A 19,789-nucleotide genomic window follows, 5' to 3' on the forward strand; every position below is an offset into this window, starting at 1 on the left:
CCACGGGGCTTTCAGTAAGTGTGAAATGTCCGTAGTGCCTCCACTGAACTGTAGAAAATCTCCCAGCACCACTCTTCTGGGTAATGTCCTTCCACATTTGGAGAGAGTGTTGTGCGCTGTGTCGCTCTGCGGTGAAGCATTGCTTGGTAACGGGCTCACCACCAGCACCGGCACTGCTGGTTATTCAAGGTGTTTGCGTGTGTCATGATTGAAGCTGCAGTCAGCCTAATGTCAGTGGTGGGGAAACTTTGAGACAGTGATCCAAGACAGAATTAATTGACACTTGGAAAAATATTTGCTAATAAATGAAATCCAGCACGGATTTGTTAAAGGCAAATTGTGTGTGACTAACTTGCTTGAGTTCGTTGATGAGTGGAGAGGGTTGATGGGGGTGGTGCGGTTCATGTTGTGTATCTGGACTTTCAAAAGGCATTTCTCAAAAGTACCACGTGATAGACTTGTTAGCAAAATTAAAGCCCATGGGATTAAAGGGACAGTGGATATGAAATTGTCTTAAGGGACAGAAAGCAGAGAGTAGCGGTGAACGGTTGTTTTTCAGACTGGAGCGAGGTGTACAGTGGTGTTCCCCAGGGGTCGGTGTTGGGACTACTGCTCTTTTTGATATATATTAATGACCTGGACTTGGGTATACAGGGCATCATTTCAATGTTCTTGCGTTCTTATTCTGTATTGCGTCCTGTGCTGCTATATAATTTATTCCCCTCTCCGGTCTCATTACCGTACATTTCTCTACACTGAATGCTATTGGCCACTGACCCAGTCTATCCAGGCCACTTGCGATTTAGTTTGGTTGCTCCCCCTTCCCTCGGTGTCATCTCCAAACTTAGTTTCAGTCCCCAACGCCAAGTCATTTCTCGGCGTTATAGTGCTGAGTGTGTCTGGGTGGAACCGGCAGCTGCTGGTGTGAGGGGAATGTCGCGGTGTGCGGGGGAGCGTCCCCGCGGGGCCCGGTGTGCGGGGGATGTCCGCCGCGGGGCGCGGTGTTGGGCGTGAAGTGGTGCTGAGTTGCTCGTCCAGTCTCGTGCCAAGATCAGCTGAACGTTGGGCTGGATGGGTTTAGTAATGTGGGCCAGGCCCTGAGTGGAGCTCGCTGGGGTGGGGAGGAGGGGTGAATGTATAAATCAATGTATACAAACAACAAATGTGCAGTTAAAATTGGAGACAAACAAACAAAATACTTCCCACAGGGGCGGGGGGTGACGCAGGGCTCGCCAATCTCACCGACACTCTTTAATATTTACATAAATGGATTGGCAAAACTACTTGAACAATCTACAGCACCCGGCCTCACCCTATATGAATCCAAGGTTAAATTCCTCCTCTATGCAGACGACCTGGTTCTGCTGTCACCAACTAAAGAGGGGCTACAGCAAAACCTGGACCTGCTGGAGTCGTACTGCCAGACTTGGGCCCTGACAATAAATCCCCAAAAAACCAAAGTCCTTGTGTTCCAGCAAAGATCCAAACATCAGGGACCCAAAATAAATTTCACAGTAGGAACAACCAAAATTGAACAAACCACTAACTACACATACTTGGGCTTAAAAATCAGTTCTACGGGAAACTTCAAACTGGCTGTGAATGAACTGAAAGAGAAAGCAAGAAGGGCTTTCTATGCCATCAAAAAATCAATCCAAATAGAAATCCCAATTAGCATTTGGCTCAAAATTTTCAAATCAGTAATTGAACCAATTGCACTCTATGGCAGTGAGGTATGGGGACCGCTAACTCAACAAGAATTTGCAAAATGGGACAAACACCCAATTGAGATCCTACATGCAGAATTCTGTAAAAGTATCCTCCGGACTCAAAGGAAAACAGTAAATAATACATGCAGGGCGGAACTAGGCCAATATCCATTAATAATCACTATCCAAAAAAGAGCCACCAAATTTTGGAATCACCTACAAATGAGCAATCCCCAATGCTATCACTATGACGCCCTGAAATGCCAAGAGCTGACCATAAAGAAGAATACCCTCAGTCAACTAGTCCTGGGACTCAGTGAAGTAACTACTAACAATACTAACAATAACCAGCCCCAGGACAGTGACAGGGTAACGCAAAGAATTCGACCCAACACAATCGTCGCTAAGCAAAAGGAAAAATATCTGACATATTGGGCAGAAACAACAAAAACCCAAAGCAAACTCAATTGCTACTTGGCCCTAAACAGACAATACAACATAGCTGATTACCTGACCATGGTAAAGGATAACAAACTGAGAAGAACCTTGACAAGGTACAGACTTAGCGAACATAGCCTAGCGATCGAAAAAGGCAGACACAGGCAGACCAGGCTGCCAAGAGAGGACAGGATATGCTCTCACTGCAGTCAGGGAGTGGTGGAGACAGAGATGCACTTCCTCACAGCTTGTGGAAAATATCAGGGCATCAGGGAGAATTTCTACCAAAAATTCTCACAAATATGCCCTGATTTCAGAAATCTGAATGACAACCAAAAACTCCCATTCCTACTGGGAGAGGAGAGAAGCTGTATAACACTGGCGGCACACTATGTTACAGCTTGCCATGAACAGAGGGACAACCAGTAAACTAAGAAAAGAATATATATAAACAATGCGAATGTATATTTATACACTCAGGGATATACCTGTTTATACACTGTATGAATAGAACCGCGTTTATGTGCTAAACCATAAATGTATTTTGATGCTTTGGCAACATAAGATGTAACTTATCATGCCAATAAAGCGATTTGAATTGTGAATTGTGAATTGTGAATGGCAGCGAGCAGCGGAAGCCTCCCTCTCCCCCCTGCACCCCTTGAGTGAGTCGCTGGGCTGATGCTTGCTTCTGTAAATGAGCAGAAACATGCATTTCCATAGCATTGCCCTGAGTCCGACAGTTTTCTCAAGTGCGGGTGGATGAACCCGTGTCATTAACAGCAGAGGTGGCGGCCACTTGGAGAGGGATTTGGAACAATGTTTGTGACAGACTCTCAAACAGTAAAGTGTTTGTGTTTGGTGAATTCCCCCCCCCCCCCCCCCCCCCCCCCGGAACATTTGAGGCAATGCTAACCTTTTTAACATATGACCCCATCATGAAACTCTAATTTGTGTAAAAGATCGGCGCCAATCACTGCCTGCCTCCGAGGACTTTGGAAAGGTGTGGGGAATCCTGCTCGTCACTGCCCTTCCACTTATAGGAATCTCTCTCTCTCTCTCTCTTATTCGGAGTGTGCTGCTCCGAGACACCGAGTGAAGTAACTTGCTGTCTGCTCTTTACGCTCTGGCCCCGCACTGTTTCTGAAGTGGGAGCTACTCTTCCAGCCTGCCGGTTTTGTCACAGAGCGAGGTGAATAACATAATTAGAGGCCAGTGGCGGTGCCAGAGAATGAGGGGTCAAAGCAGCAGTTCTTCTTGATCCCAGAGTGTGCTTGGAATGGACTTGCTCTGTCTCTCGGGCACTGTCACCACTGGAGTACAGCAGCGAGTGTGAAAATATCCGCGGTGCTGACGATTTCTCGCAGCGATGTGATGATGAGAGTTGGGTGATGTATTTATTTATTTAACAAAACGGGATCTGCTCCCAATTTTCCTTTCTGATTTCAGTTTGTGGAGTCACTTCACCTGCTCTGTTTTTAAACATTGAGTTTTATTCCTCTTGCTCTGCTGTACGCCTGATCAAGTTAAACAAATACTTTGTATCTGTCTTCACAGAAGAGGACCCAAAAAACATTCCGGAAATAGTGGGGAACCAAGGGTCTAGTGTGAATGAGGAACTTAAAGTATTAGTAAAGAAATTGTACTGGAGAAATTAATGGGACTGAGAGTCAACAAAGGACCCGGACCCTACAGAGCTAGTGGATGCATTGGTTGTCATCTAGAATCTATGGAATTCTGAGAACGGTTCCTGCGGATTGGAAGGTAGCAAATGTAACCCCACTATTTAAGAAAGGAGGGAAAGAGAAAACGGGGAACTACAGACCAGTTAGATTGACATCAGTAGTAGGGAAAATGCTAGAATCTATTTTTAGCGATGTGGTAACAGGGCACTTGGAAAATAATAATCGGATTGGGCCGAGTCAACACGGATTTATGAAAGGGAAATCGTGTTTGACGAATTTTTTGGAGGTCGTAACCAATGTTCGTGCAGCTCTCTCGACCTCCTGCGCAGCCAGCTTCCTGGCTTTTCAATGAGAGAACCTGCACGTGCGTGGTATTTTGAATGGGCCGCACAGCTCCTTTTAAAGGGGCCAAGCACCCAAAGATTTTTTACAGGAATGTTGTTTGTAACTAGCAGGATAGATAAGGGGGAACCAGTGGATGTGGTGTATTTGGATTTTCAGAAGGTATTCGATAAAGTGCCACACGAGGTTATTAAACAAAATTAGGGCCCATGGGATTGGGGGTAAGATATTAGCATGGATTGAGGATCGGTTAATGGACAGAAAACAGAGAGTAGGAATAAACGGGTCATTTTCGGGTTGGCAGGCTGTAACTAGTGGGGTACCGCAAGGATCAGTGCTTGGGCCTCAGCTATTCACAATCTACATCAATGATTTGGATGAGGGGACCAAATGTAATATATCCAAGTTTGTTGATACAAAGCTGGGTGGGAATGTAAGGTGTGAGGAGAATGCAAGGAGGCTTCAAGGGGATATAGACAGGCTAAGTGAGTGGGCAAGCACATGGCAAATGGATTATAATGTGGTGAAATGTGAAGTCATTCACTTTGGTAGGAAAAATAGAAAAACAAGAGTATTTTTTAAATGGTGAGAGATTGGAAAATGTTGGTGTTCAGATGGACCTGGGTGTCCTTGAGTCTAGAACCAGGGGTCACAGTCTCAGAATAAGGGGTCGGCCATTTAGGACTGAGATGAGGAGAAATGTCTTCACTCAAGAGGGTGGTGAATCTTTGGAATTCTCTACCCCAGAGGGCTGTGGAGGCTCAGTCGATGAGTATATTCAAGGCTGAGATCGATAGACTCTCGGGGAATCAAGGATTATGGGGATAGTGCAGGAAAGTGGAGTTGAGGTAGATGATCAGTCATGATCTTATTGAATGGCAGAGCAGGCTCGAGGGGCCGAATGGCCGACTCCTACTCCTATTTATTATGTTCTTATGAAGTTGGAAACTGCAAATTCCAGAAACCTGAAACAAAAGCAGTGCAGTAATCTGCAGGTGGCCCAGTGTCTGTGAGGCGATAAAGTTAGAGATTGGGGTGGAGACTCTGTCCCGCCTACACACTAACCCGACTCTGCTCGTCACAGCCTTCCCAGGGATATTTTCGGGTCAGTCTGCTCTAGATCGGTGGTGCTGATTGCTGCTGTTTTTACTCGTCACTTTTGCAACTTCTTTTGGTGCAGTTTCTGCGACTGTTCTGTCTCCGATTGTGTGTGTGTGTTATGCACAGCACCGCCAAACGTCCTGCTGGCACTCAGTGTCTCGCTGACGTGTAGATTGGCTGCTCGTGTGAAGTTTCCCCAAACAACTGTCCCAGCAGGTCGGTGGGCTCGGGAGAGCTGTGAAGACCGTGGGTAACAACCAGCATCTGCCAGTGGACCGTACCCCTACACAGGCACTGGGGTCACTGCGAGCCGCCTGCCCCCCCCCCCCCCCCCCCCCCCCCGGCACTGGGGTCACTGCGAGCCGCCTGCCCCCCCCCCCCCGGCACTGGGGTCACTGCGAGCCGAGCTCTTCCCACCATCCCCCCGGCACTGGGGTCACTGAAAATATATTCAAGAAGGCGTTGGATATATTTCTTAAGGCTAAAGGGATCCAGGGATATGGGGAGAAAGCAGGGACAGGGTACTGAATTTGGATGATCAGCCATGATCTCATTAAATGGCAGAACAGGCTCAAGGGGCCGAATGGCCGACTCCTGCTCCTATCTTCTATGTTTCTATGAAGTGTCACTGTTGTAATGAGATAATGACCAGATAATCTGTTTTAGTGATGTTCATTGTGAGATAAACATTGGCCAGGACACTGGGGAGAACTCCCCTGCTCTTCTTCAGATAGTGCTATGGGATCTTTTACATCCACCTGAGAGCCTCGGTTTAATGTCTCATCTGAAAATCAGCACCTGAGCCAGTGCAGCGCTCCCTCAGTACTGCCCCTCCGACAGTGCAGCGCTCCCTCAGTACCGCCCCTCCGACAGTGCGGAGCTCCCTCAGTACCGCCCCTCCGACAGTGCGGAGCTCCCTCAGTACTACCCCTCCGACAGTGCGGAGCTCCCTCAGTACTACCCCTCCGACAGTGCGGCGCTCCCTCAGTACTGCCCCTCCGACAGTGCAGCGCTCCCTCAGTACTGCCCCTCCGACAGTGCAGCGCTCCCTCAGTACCGCCCCTCCGACAGTGCAGCACTCGCTCAGTACCGCCCCTCCGACAGTGTGGCGCTCCCTCAGTCCGCCCCTCCGACAGTGCAGCACTCCCTCAGTACTGCCCCTCCGACAATGCAGCGCTCCCTCAGTACTGCCCCTCCGACAGTGCGGCGCTCCCTCAGTACCGCCCCTCCGACAGTGCCGCACTCCCTCAGTACTGCCCCTCCGATAATGCAGTGCTCCCTCAGTACTGCCCCTCCGACAGTGCAGCGCTCCCTCAGTACTGCCCCTCCAACAGTGCAGCGCTCCCCTCAGTACTGCCCCTCCGACAGTGCGGAGCTCCCTCAGTACTACCCCTCCGACAGTGCGGAGCTCCCTCAGTACTACCCCTCCGACAGTGCGGCGCTCCCTCAGTACTGCCCCTCCGACAGTGCAGCGCTCCCTCAGTACCGCCCCTCCGACAGTGCAGCACTCACTCAGTACCACCCCTCCGACAGTGTGGCGCTCCCTCAGTCCGCCCCTCCGACAGTGCAGCACTCCCTCAGTACTGCCCCTCCGACAATGCAGCGCTCCCTCAGTACCGCCCCTCCGACAGTGCCGCACTCCCTCAGTACTGCCCCTCCGATAATGCAGTGCTCCCTCAGTACTGCCCCTCCGACAGTGCAGCGCTCCCTCAGTACTGCCCCTCCAACAGTGCAGCGCTCTCTCAGCACCGCCCCTCCGACAGTGCGGCGCTCCCTCATACTGCACTGGAGTGTCAGCCTAGATTTTTGTGCTCCAGTCTCTGGAGTGGGACATGAACCCAGGACCTTCTCGGAGGTGAAAGTGCTGGCCACTGAGCCACGGCTGACGAGACTGAGTGGAGAAGGATAATGGAGCCTTGTCCTCTTGCTGTGTGTTATGCTGCAACTGAGATTGTGTAACTCCCAAGGGTGGCTGGTTTTCAAACACACAGACTGCTGGATGTCAGTCTTGGTTGGGAAGGATTTGATGGAAAAGCCTGTCCCTCTGACACTGCCCCAGTATTGGCAGATCAGCCTTCTGTTGCTTAGCAACACACACAGACTTCTTAGTACAGCTCCTTTTCTCAAATCTTTATTTAAACCCTAGGCAGGAAGCCGTTACTGGGTGTCCACCAATTAAAAGACATGGGTGGGTTTGAGTTCTGTGAAACGGGTGTCGACTCCCCTGGACTCAATCGCTCAACAACCACTGTTGTCTTTCGATAATGACACGGTCCGAGGGGCCTCAGCGAGGTGTCACGATTGCGCATTTACCCTCCTGTTATTATGTGGGTTGGACGACCAATTCGAGGTCTCCTCTCGTAGAATAACTTTATTAATTGACCAGGACTTATATTTTTGAATCAGTTGGTGAGATTCTCTCTCCGAGGGAAGTGGTACTTTCCGCTGGGACTGAGTAGACCCGGTTAGTTAATTACCAGACTTTATTCTCCTTTGGTTCTCGAATCCTTTTTATTTATCAATTCAATTCAATTCAAATCGCTTTATTGGCATGATAAGGTACATCTTATGTTGCCAAAGCATCAAAATACATTTATGGTTGAACACATAAACGCGGTTCTATTCATACAGTTTATAAATATACATTCGCCTTGTTTGTATATATTCTTGTCTTAGTTTACTGGTTGTCCCTCTGTTCATGGCAAGCTGTAACATAGTGTGCCGCCAGTGTTACACAGCTTCTCTCCTCCCCCAGTAGGAAAGGGAGTTTTTGGTTGTCATTCAGATTTCTGGATTCAGGGCATATTTGGGAGAATTTTTGGTAGAAATTCTCCCTGATGTCCTGATATTTTCCACAGGCTGTGAGGAAGTGCATCTCTGTCTCAACTACTCCCAGACTGCAGTGAGAGCATATCCTGTCTTCTCTTGGCAGCCTGGTCTGCCTGTGTCTGCCTTTTTCGATCGCTAGGCTATGTTCGCTAAGTCTGTACCTTGTCAAGGTTCTTCTCAATTTGTTATCCTTTACCATGGTCAGGTAATCAGCTATGTTGTATTGTCTGTTTAGGGCCAAGTAGCAATTGAGTTTGCTTTGGGTTTTTGTTGTTTCTGCCCAATATGTCAGATATTTTTCCTTTTGCTTAGCGACGATTGTGTTGGGTCGAATTCTTTGTGTTACCCTGTCACTGTCCTGGGGCTGGTTATTGTTAGTATTGTTAGTAGTTACTTCACTGAGTCCCAGGACTAGTTGACTGAGTGTATTTTTCTTTATGGTCAGCTCTTGGCATTTCAGGGCGCCGTAGTGATAGCATTGGGGGGTTGCTCATTTGTAGGTGATTCCAAAATTTGGTGGCTCTTTTTTGGATAGTGATTATTAATGGATATTGGCCTAGTTCCGCCCTGCATGCATTGTTTACGGTTTTCCTTTGAGTCCGGAGGATACTTTTACAGAATTCTGCATGTAGGATCTCAATTGGGTGTTTGTCCCATTTTGCGAATTCTTGTTGAGTTAGCGGTCCCCCATACTTCACTGCCATAGAGTGCAATTGGTTCAATTACTGATTTGAAAATTTTGAGCCAAATGCTAATTGGGATTTCTATTTGGATTGATTTTTTGATGGCATAGAAAGCCCTTCTTGCTTTCTCTTTCAGTTCATTCACAGCCAGTTTGAAGTTTCCCGTAGAACTGATTTTTAAGCCCAAGTATGTGTAGTTAGTGGTTTGTTCAATTTTGGTTGTTCCTACTGTGAAATTTATTTTGGGTCCCTGATGTTTGGATCTTTGCTGGAACACAAGGACTTTGGTTTTTTGGGGGATTTATTGTCAGGGCCCAAGTCCGGCAGTACGACTCCAGCAGGTCCAGATTCTGCTGTAGACCCTCCTTAGTTGGTGACAGCAGAACCAGGTCGTCTGCATAGAGGAGGAATTTAACCTTGGATTCATATAGGGTGAGGCCAGGTGCTGTAGATTGTTCAAGTAGTTTTGCCAATCCATTAATGTAAATATTAAAGAGTGTCGGTGAGATTGGCGAGCCCTGCGTCACCCCCCGCCCCTGTGGGAAGTATTTTGTTTGTTTGTCTCCAATTTTAACTGCACATTTATTGTTTGTATACATTGATTTAATTACATCATATGTTTTCCCTCCTACCCCGCTTTCGATAAGTTTCAGGAATAAACCATCATGCCAGATGGAGTCGAAAGCCTTCTGGAAATCTACAAAGCATGCGTAGATTTTGCTTTTGTTATGGTGAACGTGTTTGTCAATTAGGGTCTGTAGGGTGAAGATATGATCGGATGTTCTATAGTTTGGCAGGAATCCAATTTGGCTTTTACTCAAGACATTGTGCTCCTCAAGGAAGTTTATAAGTCTTTTGTTTATGATGCTACAGAATACCTTCCCCAGGTTACTGTTTACACAGATGCCTCGATAGTTGTTTGGGTTGATTTTGTCCCCACTTTTGTATATGGGTGTTATGAGTCCTTTGTTCCAGATGTCAGGGAAGTAACCGACACTCAGAACCAAGTTGAAGAGTTTTAGGATAGCTAGTTTCATTTTGTCGTCTGCGTGTTTAATCATCTCGTTTAGTATGCCGTCTGTCCCGCAAGCTTTTCCTGGTCGCAGGTCCTTGAGTTTTTCAAGAAGTTCTTTTTCTGTTATTATGGCGTCTAGCGGGTTTTGGTTATCTTTTATGGCCAATTCAAGCTTTTCCAGTTTTTTGCGTATTTGGTGTTGCTCTGGTCTTAGTGTGTTTTTCTGGTATAATTTTTCAAAGTGGTTTACCCATGTGTCCCCATTTTGAATGGACAAATCGTCGTGTTGTTTTTTGTGTAGTGTTTTCAAGTTGTCCCAGAAACAATTGGAATCAATGGATTCCTCCATGGAGCTGAGTGTATTCTTAATAAATTGCTCTTTTTTGGTTCTGAGTGTGTTTCTGTATTGTGTTAGTGTCTGACAATAAGTAAGGCGTAATTCCTCGTTTTCTGGATGTCTGTGTTTTTGGTTTGATATTTTTCTAAGTTTTTTCCTCATGTTATGGCAATCATGGTCAAACCATTTTTCATAGTTTTTTGTTTTGGGTTTGTTCTTGATAGCTTTCAAGTTTGCATTTGTTGCCAAATTATCAAAAATATTGTTTAGTTTAATAACTGCCCGGTTTACGCCTTCTTTATTGTGAGTGTATATGTTATCCAGAAAGGTGTCTAAGAGAGCTTGAGTTGATGCATTGCTAATTGTTTTCTGGTATTTTTCCGTGTCATTTTTGGCCCATCTGTACGATTTTTTGGTGTTGTACAGTTTACTGGGTTGTGTTTCTATGTTTGTTTCTGTCTTTTTGAGAAACATAGTAATTTGACTGTGATCTGACAGTGTTGTTTGTGGTTTGACTGTGAATGCTCTGAAAGAGGATGGGTCTAAGTCTGTAATCATATAGTCTACTGTGCTGCAGCCAAGAGGTGAGCAATAGGTCGATCTTCCTAGGAGGTCTCCTATGAACCTACCATTGACAATGTACAGACCCAGGTTTCGACAGAGCTGTAGTAGCTGTTTTCCGTTGGTATTTGACTGCTTGTCGCAGTTATGCCTGTATGGAAGGGAAGAGATGTCAAAGTGGTTATTCCCGAATACGTAATTGTTTCCCTGATTATTGGTGAAGTCTGGTTCTTCGCCCGTTCTTGAATTGAGGTCCCCACAGATCAACACGTTCCCCTGGGCCTGGTATTGGATAATTTCCCCCTCCATGTTGGAGAAGGTGTCCTCTTTAAAGTACGGGGAATCGATTGGGGGGATATAAAGTGCGCAAATGTAAACATCTTGGGTGTTTGAGATAATCTCCCTCTCAAGTTTGAGCCACATATGGTTTTCGCCCTTTTTTATAAATTTGATGTAATTCTTAAGTTCTGTTTTAAACCAGATCAGTATGCCTCCGGAGTCTCTGCCTTGGGTTACACTTGGTAATTTATTGGAGGGGACCACCAGCTCAGTGTACCCTTGGGGACAGCCAGTGTGTCCTTTTCCTTTATACCAAGTTTCCTGTAAAATGATAATATCTAGATCTTTAGTTTCTTCTATGAACTCTGTGGTCCTACTCTTCACTTCTCGCACTGAAGAGCGTAGACCTTGGATATTCCAGGTCGAAATATATAAGGATTTCATGTTAAGTTTGATCTTTTACTATGATAGGTTAAAGAGTGGTACGTGTTTGTCGTGTCTAAGTGTGGGGAAAAAAAAATCACCCCAGTTGTCTATAAAAGTTAATACAATTTGGTTACAGTTCTTTCTATGAATTAGTCCTTGATCCATAAGGCGGAAGTAGATGCTGCTGCACATCTGCTTATTGTCTCTTAATGGATTGTTTCTGTCTGAGGTATTGCGTACGTCCTGTGCATCTCTCCCTCTGTCTGGCTGGGGGCGGTCCTCCAAAAATTATCCTCTTTTATACACAATTCTAGGCAGTCAGCCACATGTGGAGACTTGGTTATTACAACAGACAAAATTACAGACTACATCACAATCAGTACTCACAGGCTCATGACAGCGAGTAGGTTATCGGTTGTTGCTCTCTTTCTCCCTCACACTCGCTCCCTCATTCTCTGCTCTGCCAGAAAGTCTGGGGGGGGGGGGGAGCGGAGCCTGGGGGGGGGGAGGGAGTGGAGTCTGGGGGGGGGAGGGGGAGGGAGCAGAGTCTGGGGGGGGAGGGAGCGGAGTCTGGGGGGGAGGGGGAGGGAGCGGAGTCTGCGGGGGGGGGGGGGGAGGGGGAGGGAGCGGAGCCTGGGGGGGGGAGGGGGAGGGAGCGGAGTCTGGGGGGGGAGGGAGTGGAGTCTGGGGGGGGAGGGAGTGGAGTCTGGGGGGGGAGGGGGAGGGAGCGGAGCCTGGGGGGGGAGGGAGCGGAGCCTGGGGGGGGGGAGGGGGAGGGAGCGGAGTCTGGGGGGGGGAGGGGGAGGGAGCGGAGCCTGGGGGGGGGGAGGGAGCGGAGTCTGGGGGGGGGAGGGGGAGGGAGCGGAGTCTGGGGGGGGAGGGAGCGGAGTCGGGGAGGGAGCGGAGCCTGGGGGGGGGAGGGAGTGGAGTCTGGGGGGGGGAGGGGGAGGGAGCAGAGTCTGGGGGGGGAGGGAGCGGAGTCTGGGGGGGAGGGGGAGGGAGCGGAGTCTGGGGGGGTGGGGGGAGGGGGAGGGAGCGGAGCCTGGGGGGGGGAGGGGGAGGGAGCGGAGTCTGGGGGGGGAGGGAGTGGAGTCTGGGGGGGGGAGGGAGTGGAGTCTGGGGGGGGAGGGGGAGGGAGCGGAGCCTGGGGGGGGAGGGAGCGGAGCCTGGGGGGGGGAGGGGGAGGGAGCGGAGTCTGGGGGGGGGGGAGGGGGAGGGAGCGGAGCCTGGGGGGGGGGAGGGAGCGGAGTCTGGGGGGGGGAGGGGGGAGGGAGCGGAGTCTGGGGGGGGAGGGAGCGGAGTCGGGGAGGGAGCGGAGCCTGGGGGGGGGAGGGGGAGGGAGCGGAGCCTGGGGGGGGGGAGGGAGCGGAGTCTGGGGGGGGAGGGGGAGGGAGCGGAGTCTGGGGGGGGGGGGGGAGGGAGCGGAGTCTGGGGGGGGAGGGGGAGGGAGCGGAGTCTGGGGGGGGGGGAGGGAGCGGAGCCTGGGGGGGAGGGAGCGGAGTCTGGGGGGGGAGGGGGAGGGAGCGGAGCCTGGGGGGGGGGGGCGGAGTCTGGGGGGGGGGAGGGAGCGGAGTCTGGGGGGGGAGGGGGAGGGAGCGGAGTCTGGGGAGGGGGAGGGAGCGGAGTCTGGGGAGGGGGAGGGAGCGGAGTCTGGGGGGGGGGAGGGAGCGGAGTCTGGGGGGGAGTGGGGGGAGGGGGCGGAGTCTGGGGGGAGGGGGCGGAGTCTGGGGAGGGGGCGGAGTCTGGGGGGGAGGGAGCCGAGTGAGGGGGAGGGAGCAGAGTTTGGGGGGTAGGGGGAGGAGGCCACGGAGGGACTTGTAGGTGAGAAAATGGAAGATCGGCTGCTAGTGGAGATCATGGGAACAGGAGGAACCATTCAGTCCTTTGAGCCTGCTCTGCCATTCAATTTGATTGTGGCTGGTCTGTATCTTAACTCCATCTATCTGCCTTGGTTCCATAATCCCTAACAGTAGCTATACCATAGGACAGAGTATTAATCAAGAAATAATAGGTGAGTATAACAATGGTAATACAATAACTGTGGGGGACTTTAATCTTATAGACTGGGCAAATCAAATTGGCAAGGGTAGTCTGGAGGATGAGTTCATGGAATGCATTCGGGACAGTTTCCTAGAACAATATGTCATGGAACCAACCAGGGAACAGGCTATTTTAGATCTTGTTTTGTGTAATGAGACGGGGTTAATTAGTAACCTCGTAGTAAGGGATCCTGTAGGAAAGAGTGATCATAATATGATAGAATTTCACATTGAGTTTGAAAGTGACATTCTAGAGTCTGACACTGGAGTCTTAAACTTAAACAAAGCCAGTTATGTAGGTATGAGGGGCGAGTTGGCTAATTAGATTAAAAGGTATGACAATAGATAAGCAGTGGCAATCATTTAAAGAAATATTCCAAAATTCTCAACGCGTATACATTCCATTGTGAAATAAAAACTCCACGGGAAAAGTGATCAATCCGTGGCTAACTATAGAAGTTAAGGATAGTATTAGATTAAAAGAAGAGGCTTATAAATGTTGCAAAGAATAGTAGTAAGCCTGAGGATTGGGAGAGCTTCAGAAACCAGCAAAGAATGACCAAAATATTGATGATAAGGGAGAAAATAGAATGAGAGTAAATTAGCAAGAAATATAAAATCAGATTGTAAGAGCTTCTGCAAGTATGTAAAAAGGAAGAGAGTCGCAAAAGTAAACATTGGTCCCTTAGAGGCTGAGACAGGAGAAATTATATTGGGGAACAAGGAAATGGCAGGGGCTTTAAACAAATATTTTGTATCTGTGTTCACAGTAAAAGAGACAAAAAGTATACCAAAAGTAGTGGGGAACCAAGGGGCTAATGAGAGCAAGGAATTTAAAGTAATTAATATCAGTAGAGAAAAAGTATTTGGGAAACTAATGGGACTAAAAACTGACAAATCCCCTGGACCTGATGGCCTGCATCCTAGGGTTCTAAAAGAGGTGGCTACAGAGATAGTGGATGCATTGGTTGTGATATTCCAAAATTCCCTAGATTCAGGATAGGTCCCAGCGGATTGGAAGGTAGCAAATATAACCCTGCTATTGAAGAAAGGAGGAAGAGAGAAAACCAGGAACTATAGGCCAGTTAGCCTGACATCAGTTGTAGTGAAAATGCTGGAATTCATTATTAAGGAAGTGGTAACAGGGTGCAGGAAACTTTTTTTATCCGGCACCGACTGGACCGGCGTGGTGCCGGTTGATCAAAAAGTCCGGATTACAGAGAGGTATATTTACCAAAGTACGAGAGCCCTGTACACGGCCACAGATGCAGGAGCCCCGGTTACACGGCCACAGATCCAGGAGTCCCTGTTGCACGGCCACAAGTGCAGGAACCCCGGTTACACGGCCACTATTATATAGTAAAACTTACCTGAACCTACTGCTGAATTTTGCCGGTTTAGAGAGATTTCTAGATATTTAGGTGCCGGTTAAGAGAGTTTCCTGTACTTAGAAAATCATAACCTGATTAGGCAGAGTCGACAGGGTTTTATGAAAGGGAAATCGTGTTTGACAAATTCAGTAGAGCTTTTTGAGGATGTAACTAGCAGGGTAGATAAAGGGGAACCAGTGGATGTAGTATATTTGGATTTCCAAAAGACATTCGATAAGGTGCTACCTGACGGGTTGTTAAGCAAGATAAGGATACATGGGGTTGGGGGTAAGGTATTGGCATGAATAAAGGATTGATTAACAGACAGAAAACAGAGAGTAGGGATAAACGGGTCATTTTCAGGTTGGCAGGCTGTAACTGTGGGGTGCCGCAAGGATCAGTGCTTGAGCCTCAATCTATATTAATGACTTGAATGAAGGGACCGAGTGCAATGTATCCAAGTTTGCTGACGATACAAAGCTAGATGGGAAAGTAAGATGTGGGTGTCCTAGTACAAGAAACACAGTTAGCATGCAGGTACAGCAAGCAATGAGGAAGGCAAATGGCATGTTGGCCTTTATTGCAAGGGGGTTGGAGTATAAGAGTAAGGAAGTCTTGCTGCAATTGTACAGGGTCTTGGTGAGACCACACCTGGAGTACTGGGCACAGTTTTGGTCTCCTTATCTAAGGAAGGATATACTTGTCTTGGAGGCGGTGCAACGAAGGTTCACCAGATTGATTCCTGGGATGAGAGGGCTGTCCTATGAGGAGAGATTGTGTAGAATGGGCCGATACTCTGGTTTAGAAGAATGAGAGGTGATCTCATTGAAACATACAAGATTCTGAGGGGGATTGACGGTAGAATCTGAGAGCTTGTTTCCCCTGGCTGGAGTGTCTAGAACTAGAGGGCATAGTCTCAGGATACGGGGCTGGCTTTTTAAGACTGAGATGAGGAGGAATTTCTTCACTCGGGGGTTGTGAATCTTTGGAATTCTCTGCCCCAAAGTGCTGCGGATGCTCAGTCGCTGAGTATATTCAAGGCAGATATCGATAGATTTTTGGACTCGTGGGGAATTAAGGGATATGGAGATCGGGCGGGAAAGTGGAGTTGAGGTTGAAGATCAGCCATGATCTTATTGAATGGTGGAGCAGGCTCGAGGGGCTGAATGGCCGACTCCTGCTCCTAATTCTTAAGGTCTAATACCCTTGCCCAATAAAAATCAATCTATCTCCGTCTTTAAAATTTCAGTTGACCCCCAGCTTCAACGGCCTTTTTATATTTGCGAGGAAGGTTTGATCCTTCAGGCTGCACTGTGGGGCCCTGTATAAGAATCTATTCCGTATGTTGCAGTTCTTCCAAGCATTTCGCCATCGGTCATCAAGGCTGAGGGGAGATCGCTAAAGGGCTTTGGTGACGGTCCAAAATGGCCTTCTAGATTTGAAATAACAACAGAGAATGCTGGAAAAACTCAGCAGGTCAGGCAACATCCGTGGAGAGAAATTTGAGTTGACGTTTCGGGTTGAAACCCTTCTTCAAAATTTGAGACAGGTTGGTGATAGTTTGTTCAGGTCGGCCTGGATCGGCGTGTCTTGGATGGTGTAGTGGTTGTATTCTCTGGAGACTGCATATTCACGGCATAGGTGTGGTGGTGTGATGTTTGCAAGCACGGGCAGCCGAGGCGTTGGTGTCGATAAAAGTGTAATTCTCATAGTAGAATTCAGCTGGGCATCAATGGATTTGCCGTGCTGGAGAGCAGTACTCCGCTGCAGAGTACACCAGGGCGAGTGCTGGTATACGGAGGCTTTGAGCCTCTACTCCCCATGTGGATCCGGCCAGTTGACCTACTCTTTAGTTTCTTCCCAAGGTTCTGGAGATGTGGATGATGACAGCCTTCTCGCGGCCCACCCTGTTCCGTGATCTTAGATCACAACTAATGTCGTCTCAAATGACACCGAACTTGTCCTTAAATCGACCTCCCAGTGACGGTAGCAAGCCAATCAAATCGATCCCCCCTTGTCCTTCGCCTCAATCCAAGTCGATTCTGTTTCTATCTTAATGCTAGTTATGTCCCTTTTTTCTGCTGCCATTAAATTATCTCTAATTGGGTGAGCTGTGGTCTATATGGGGTCATTACTGCAGAGCTGACAGCTCCTGTTAGCAACAGATGCAAACTCTCCACAATAATAGTATTAAAACTGCACAACACTTAAAAAACCAGTTCCATCTCCAGCTGTTTCCAGTTCTAACGAAGGGTCATCGACCTGAAACGTTAACTCTGTTTCTCTCTCTACAGATGCTGCCTGGCCTGCTGAGTATTTCCAGCATTTTCTGTTTGTATTAAAACTGCAAATGGAATCACTGGCTTGTTCCCTGGCCCCTATTGTGATCTGTGTTGCTGGGCAAGGCTGTTCTAAATAGCACTGTAACACAATGCTTGTGATTTATGTAGAGGAGTCAGTTACACCTGTGAATACCTGCTGCCCAGATCCCTTGCACAGTCCTCAGCAAATGTCAATGTCTTTTCAGGAGGAAACAATTGGGAAGAGTGTCAGTGGCCCTGGGAACAGACAGGGAGCTGAATTCCCAGTTATACAGTGAAAGCCAGCTGACGGCTGTAGTCACAAGCTTCAGCTATCGGCTGGAGTGACTGCTTCACCACCTGGGCATGCGGAGTTAGCCATGTCACCCACGAGCATGCACCTAAAGCCCACGGCACACATTGTGTGGGTGTGATACAGTCCCAGACCTGTCGGTCTGTTGCCCCAGTGAGCAGTGTAGTAAAGGTCTTAGCATTGTCCCTTCCGCAGTGATCTAGACCTGCACCACTGATCACTGGTCTGCCCCTCCTCGCTCCTCATCCTCGCAAACCCCTGCTTGCCCTTCCTCATCGACCCTGACCTGCCACTCCTCCCTCCGCCTCCTCCTGCTCCTCACAGACCCTGACCTTCCCCCACCCGCCTCGTCCTCCTCGCAGACCCCACTCTGCCCCATCTCCTCCGTGTCGTCCTCCCTCTCCTCGCAGACCCCACTCTGCCCCATCTCCTCCGCGTCACCCTCCCTCTCCTCGCAGACCCCACTCTGCCCCATCTCCTCCGCGTCGTCCTCCCTCTCCTCGCAGCCCCCACTCTGCCCCATCTCCTCCGCGTCGTCCTCCCTCTCCTCGCAGCCCCCACTCTGCCCCATCTCCTCCGCGTCGTCCTCCCTCTCCTCGCAGACCCCACTCTGCCCCATCTCCTCCGCGTCGTCCTCCCTCTCCTCGCAGCCCCCACTCTGCCCCATCTCCTCCGCGTCGTCCTCCCTCTCCTCGCAGACCCCACTCTGCCCCATCTCCTCCGCGTCGTCCTCCCTCTCCTCGCAGACCCCACTCTGACCCATCTCCTCCGCGTCGTCGTCCTCCTCCTCCTCCTCCGCAGACCCCAGTCTGCCCTCGTCCTCCCCCCTCCTCCTCCGCAAACCTCAGTCTGTCTCCTCATCTGAAACTGTTTCCACTGTCAGGAGGGTGGGTAACCAGAGGACACAGATTTAATGTAATTGACAAAAGAACCGGGGGAGATGAGGAGAATGTTTTTACGCAGCGAGTTGTTGTGATCTGGAACGCGCTGCCAGAAAGGGCGGTGGAAGCAGATTCAATAGGAACTTTCAAAAGGGAATTGGATAAATACTTGAGGGGGAAAAATTAGCAGGGCTCTGGGGGAAGAGCAGAGGAGTGGGACTAATTGGGTAGCAATTTCAGAGAGCTGGCACAGGCACAATGGGCCGAATGGCCTCCTCCGGTGCTGTGAGGATGTATAACTGTGCTGCAGGGTGAGAGTTGAATTGATGGTTTGTTCTCTCTCTGTTCCAGGACGGTTATTCTGAGTGACGGGCCTTGTAAACGCTTCTGATTAAACCATGAGTGTGATCGCCTACTTGAAGACTCAGTTCGTCATCCACCTTTTACTCGGGTTTGTGTTCGTCGTCAGTGGTTTCTTCATCAACTTCATCCAGCTCTGCACTCTCCCCATCTGGCCCATCAACAAGCAGATCTATCGGCACCTCAACTGTCGGCTCGCCTACTCACTGTGGAGTCGTGAGTATTCCTCGCTGTTTCTGCTCCTGGGCTCACTGTGTGGAACGGACATTTCCAGTTGTGAAGGGGTTGGGAGATGGCCTGGGTAGCCAGTCATTGAGCAGGCTGTAAATCCAGCCCAGACTGATTCTCTGGCTGGAATCATCCTGTTGATGAGTTTGGCATATTCTCGCCGTGTTTCATCATTCCCTCGACCAACAATATCTACCCACCCATAATATGGCGCAAATTAGGCTGCTATCGGAAAGGGAAAACTAAGTGGGTATGGTTCTGACGTGGCGACTGAGGTATATTTTAGACTGCAGGGAGCTTTACTCTGTATCTAACCCGTGCTGTACCTGCCCTGGGCGTGTTTGATGGGACAGTGTAGAGGGAGCTTTACTCTGTATCTAATCCATGCTGTACCTGCCCTGGGAGTGTTTGATGGGGCAGTGTAGAGGGAGCTTTACTCTGTATCTAACCCGTGCTGTACCTGCCCTGGGAGTGTTTGATGGGACGGTGTAGAGGGAGCTTTACTCTGTATCTAACCCGTGCTGTACCTGCGCTGGGAGTGTTTGATGGGACAGTGTAGAGGGCGCTTTACTCTGTATCTAACCCGTGCTGTACCTGCCCTGGGAGTGTTTGATGGGACGGTGTAGCGGGAGCTTTACTCTGTATCTAACCCGTGCTGTACCTGCCCTGGGAGTGTTTGATGGGACAGTGTAGAGGGCGCTTTACTCTGTATCTAATCCATGCTGTACCTGCCCTGGGAGTGTTTGATGGGACAGTGTAGAGGGAGCTTTACTCTGTATCTAACCCGTGCTGTACCTGCCCTGGGAGTGTTTGATGGGACAGTGTAGAGGGAGTTTTACTCTGTATCTAAATGTCAGCTGTGGCTCAGTGGGCAGCACATTCGTCTCTGAGTC

The 19,789-nt window shown here is 49.2% G+C and overlaps 2 protein-coding genes across 5 annotated transcripts in view; one reads left to right on the forward strand and one right to left on the reverse strand.

Moving 5' to 3' along the window:
• Positions 1-19,789, reverse strand: part of rrp1 (ribosomal RNA processing 1) — a 428,065-nt gene that overhangs the window by 125,089 nt on the left and 283,187 nt on the right. The window lies entirely within an intron of this gene.
• LOC147107918 (1-acyl-sn-glycerol-3-phosphate acyltransferase gamma-like) overlaps positions 1-19,789 on the forward strand; it is a 47,367-nt gene that overhangs the window by 3,067 nt on the left and 24,511 nt on the right. Inside the window, exon 2 of the mRNA XM_086007325.1 lies at positions 18,660-18,884. Within this exon, the coding sequence (XP_085863451.1) occupies positions 18,707-18,884 (178 nt within the window). The 5' untranslated portion in view covers positions 18,660-18,706. The remainder of the gene's footprint in view (positions 1-18,659; positions 18,885-19,789) is intronic.

This window comes from Somniosus microcephalus, chromosome 14 (genome assembly GCF_052327205.1).
Source record: "Somniosus microcephalus isolate GS21.2 chromosome 14, FLI_Smic_1.0, whole genome shotgun sequence".
Classification (NCBI taxonomy): domain Eukaryota; kingdom Metazoa; phylum Chordata; class Chondrichthyes; order Squaliformes; family Somniosidae; genus Somniosus; species Somniosus microcephalus.